The sequence below is a fragment of the Hordeum vulgare genome, chromosome 3H (assembly GCF_904849725.1).
Source record: "Hordeum vulgare subsp. vulgare chromosome 3H, MorexV3_pseudomolecules_assembly, whole genome shotgun sequence".
Classification (NCBI taxonomy): domain Eukaryota; kingdom Viridiplantae; phylum Streptophyta; class Magnoliopsida; order Poales; family Poaceae; genus Hordeum; species Hordeum vulgare.
In genome coordinates, this window is record NC_058520.1 from 58,535,294 (window position 1) to 58,538,726 (window position 3,433).

Here is a 3,433-nt window from a genome sequence, read left to right on the forward strand (position 1 = left end):
AAATGTGATCCTCGAAAAGAGAAAAAAGTGAAAACCACAATCTTATTTCCGTGTTCAGTTTTTTTCAAACTTTTTTGTTGTTATTTTTTCCCAATTTTTTTGTTTTAGGTTTCTGTTTTTCAGGTTTTTGTGATTTTTTAGTCAAAATCTATTAACATGTGATCTTGTTTTGAAAATCTCGACGCGACAAATCCAACAGTGAAACCAGCTATGGCTTTAGATGCATGGTTCAAGAGATAAACATTTTAAACAAACAAATCTACAAAAAAAGAAGGACATCTCGGTGCGACAAGTGGCGCACATGCAATGCACAACATGTAAGAGCCTAACAAGATGATGGTGACCTTTACAAAGGATATCCCTTAACAAGTGATTTTAGAGTTTCTAGCAGGTAGGTCACTATATAGGGTCTCCCATCGAGTAAGCCATCCAATTGTAAGAATTCTATTCTTCTCGTAGTGCACATAATAGTTATTTTGCGCACTTAGCAGTTGCGAGCGAACGATGTGCGCTAGTTCTTTTTTGCTCCCTTTATTTTCTGTGCTTCTCTATTTGTGATGTTTTTGTTTTATTTTCTATCTTCATCCTCCTAATTATTTCTTTTATTTTTCTTTTACCCTTAGTTTTCTTTTCCTAATTTTTGAAATGTTGTCTTTTATTATATTATCTTTTAGTACCAGATGACCATGTTTTCATTTCTTAGATTTTTTTCCTTTTCGATATTTTAATAACTTGATGAGTTTCTTACCCAATGAACAATTTTAATTAAACTATGAGAATATTAAAATATGTGATGACCATATTTTGTTACACAATTTCCATACCTCTAATAGGAAATTCAAATATTGTCAAATATGTGATGATTCTTTCCAAATTTCGACCACAGTTCTTTAATATAGAATACATATTTTTTCTTTGAAATAGGTGACAAATAGTTTTCATATGCACGATATCCCATTAGAAGTTTCAGTTGCTCAATTTTTAATTCGCGAGTGCCTAGGCACGAAATAGGAGGTATCATCCAAGTGAGGAGGAGCGTCACATCACTTCACGACCAGGGGACGGTCTCAGTCAGGAAAGAAGGACTAGCAAGCTGAATTTAGCAACAACACATGCATACCACACCTAATTTCCGTCTATAGAAAATTCAAGGATTTTTATTAAAAGACATAAGTAGAAAATACACACCTCACACAAATATGAATGCCTTTAGTACTAAAATTAGATCTTGCTCCCTAAATAGAAATTGGACCTCGGTCGGGTGGATGTTTTGACCGGTTTTGTAGAAATGCATTCACCAAATTTAGCGTCTATGGAGGTCCAATGGCTGATGGCCTCACTATCATACCACTTGCCCCGACCCTAGGTTATCGCCTATATAAATGTAATGCAACGCAAGCATCTCGATCAACACTAGTGTTGGTGGTCCAACTATCAAAGCGAAATCGACAACAAGATGGATGCCAAGCGCAAGGCCGAGTCGCTGCTCATCATCACCCTTGTGGTGGCGGCGGCCACATCACCTGTGTTGGTGGCCTCGGGGCATGAGAAGGCTACTCCCACCTGCCTCACCGAGTACTCCAAGCTCTGTGGCAAGGGCGAAAAAAAGGACGCCACGTGCACTGCCATGGTCGACAAGGCATGCAGCACTGAGGCAACCAGCGTCACCTTCATCGAGCGCTTGTTCACGGAGCTCGCCGAGGTCGGGGAAAAGAAGGAGGAAGTGTTTAATCTAGAAACTTCTGGAGGGCAGGATGCCCTGAAAGAATCCGTCGACAAGCATGGTGGCTGCCCAGGCGACAAGACTGTCAAGGACTATTCTACCCAATGTGGCGCCGACTGCGACAAGGCATGCATGGATCCTACTTGCACCGACCACTGCTACGTCGACTGCCCATACATGGCTGCGAGATTTGGTTACATCATGGCCACCCCCGCCAATAAGAAAGCCATAGAGCAAGACATGGATTGCTTCAAGCATTGCGCAAAGGAAAAGGATAGCTCAGATAACAAGTGTCGCGATACATGCAAGCTGATTTCTTCTACCCCTACACCCGCCCCGGCCAAAGCCGCTTGAAAATGCATCTATTTATTCCTTCTTTTGGCGAATTGAAAATGCTTCTATTCTATCATCGTAATTTATTCATGTTCCGCATGTATTCATCTTTTTGTTTTGTTTTGCCTATTCTAAATCAATAAATAAAAGCACGGTACTCGGAATAATTTTCTCTGTAAGTCTCAAATGTCATGTTTGAATGGCACTAGAACATCGCCTCGCATAATAAAATTAGAGGATTTGTAACTTCCCATTACCCTATAAATATAGGGTAATGTCTTACACGGTTTATATTTGGTAAAATGGTGATGAGATAAATCCAAATAATGTGTTGGCAACCCAGTGCACTAGTTCACTCAATCAACCTCAAATTACAACCTTAGGTGGTTGGATCAAGGAACTAGAGAATATGGGGATCCTAGGGAAGGAACTAGAAGAGGAGGAATAAGAATTGTAGCCAGTCGGATAAGTCAACCAAGAAGAGGAAGACACCTTCAAGTGTTGTTGTATATCGCTCAATACGAGTGCTAACGCCAGATCGACCATTAATGGTATTAGGGTATCGTCATAGCTATCAGTTAATCATCTGGCAAACGATCACATACTCTTTTTTCACACCTATTTCTTCTTAGTCTAGTTTTTACCTACTTTTTCTATCGAGGTCGGTTTTTAAGTCAAAACAATGTCGTGGAATTCAAATAAATGTTCTTGGATCCAAATAAATGGTTATGAATTCAAAAAAGTGCATGAATTCAAAAATGTTGGTTAATTCAGAAAAATGTGCATGAATTCATGAAAATGTTCACCCGTTTGAAATAAGAACATTAACTCAAAAATTATTTATAAATAAAAAAATTGTTCTTAGACTCTAGTTATTTTTGAAAATTGCAAACAATATTTATTAAATGTTCACTTTCTTGTAATTTCTAAACGTTATTCAATTTTTTTGAAACATGTGTGCTTCCTGGAAAAGGACAAAAACAATGCTTCCAAGGGAAGCAATGATTTGTTTTTGCAAGAAACACAACTATTTTTTAAAAGGAAAAAATAGTGCTTGCACAAGAAACACTATTTGCCTCTTGTGGAAGCACTTAATTCTTTTGTTTCTTCAAAAAATGAAAAAACATGCTTCCATGAAAAGCACAATTTTATTTCTCGCGGAAGCACATATTTGCATGCACGAGAATCACAACTCGCTATAAAATATGTGATTCTCGAAAAGAGAAAAAAAACTGGAGTGAATATCGTACGAAAATGTTTACAAAATTTGAAAAACACAATCGTGCATTTTGCTAAATTTGAAACTGCTCTTGAACCATAAGGAAATAGAAAGTGTGTTCTACATGAAAAAGTTGCGCCTCGATGATATCTTTCTAG

At 37.8% G+C, this 3,433-nt stretch overlaps 1 protein-coding gene across 1 annotated transcript; it reads left to right on the top strand.

Annotated features, from left to right (window-relative positions):
• The first annotated feature begins 1,432 nt into the window (after window positions 1–1,432).
• LOC123439515 lies at window positions 1,433–2,147 on the top strand. The gene has a single exon (XM_045116225.1). It carries the CDS (start codon window positions 1,457–1,459, stop codon window positions 2,075–2,077), a length of 621 nt encoding a protein of 206 aa, XP_044972160.1. The 5' UTR covers window positions 1,433–1,456; the 3' UTR covers window positions 2,078–2,147.
• The last annotated feature ends 1,286 nt before the right edge of the window (window positions 2,148–3,433 follow it).

Excerpts from the sequence above, each read along its gene's own strand:
- LOC123439515 (XM_045116225.1), top strand. The coding sequence starts at position 1,457 with ATGGATGCCAAGCGCAAGGCCGAGTCGCTGCTCATCATCACCCTTGTG.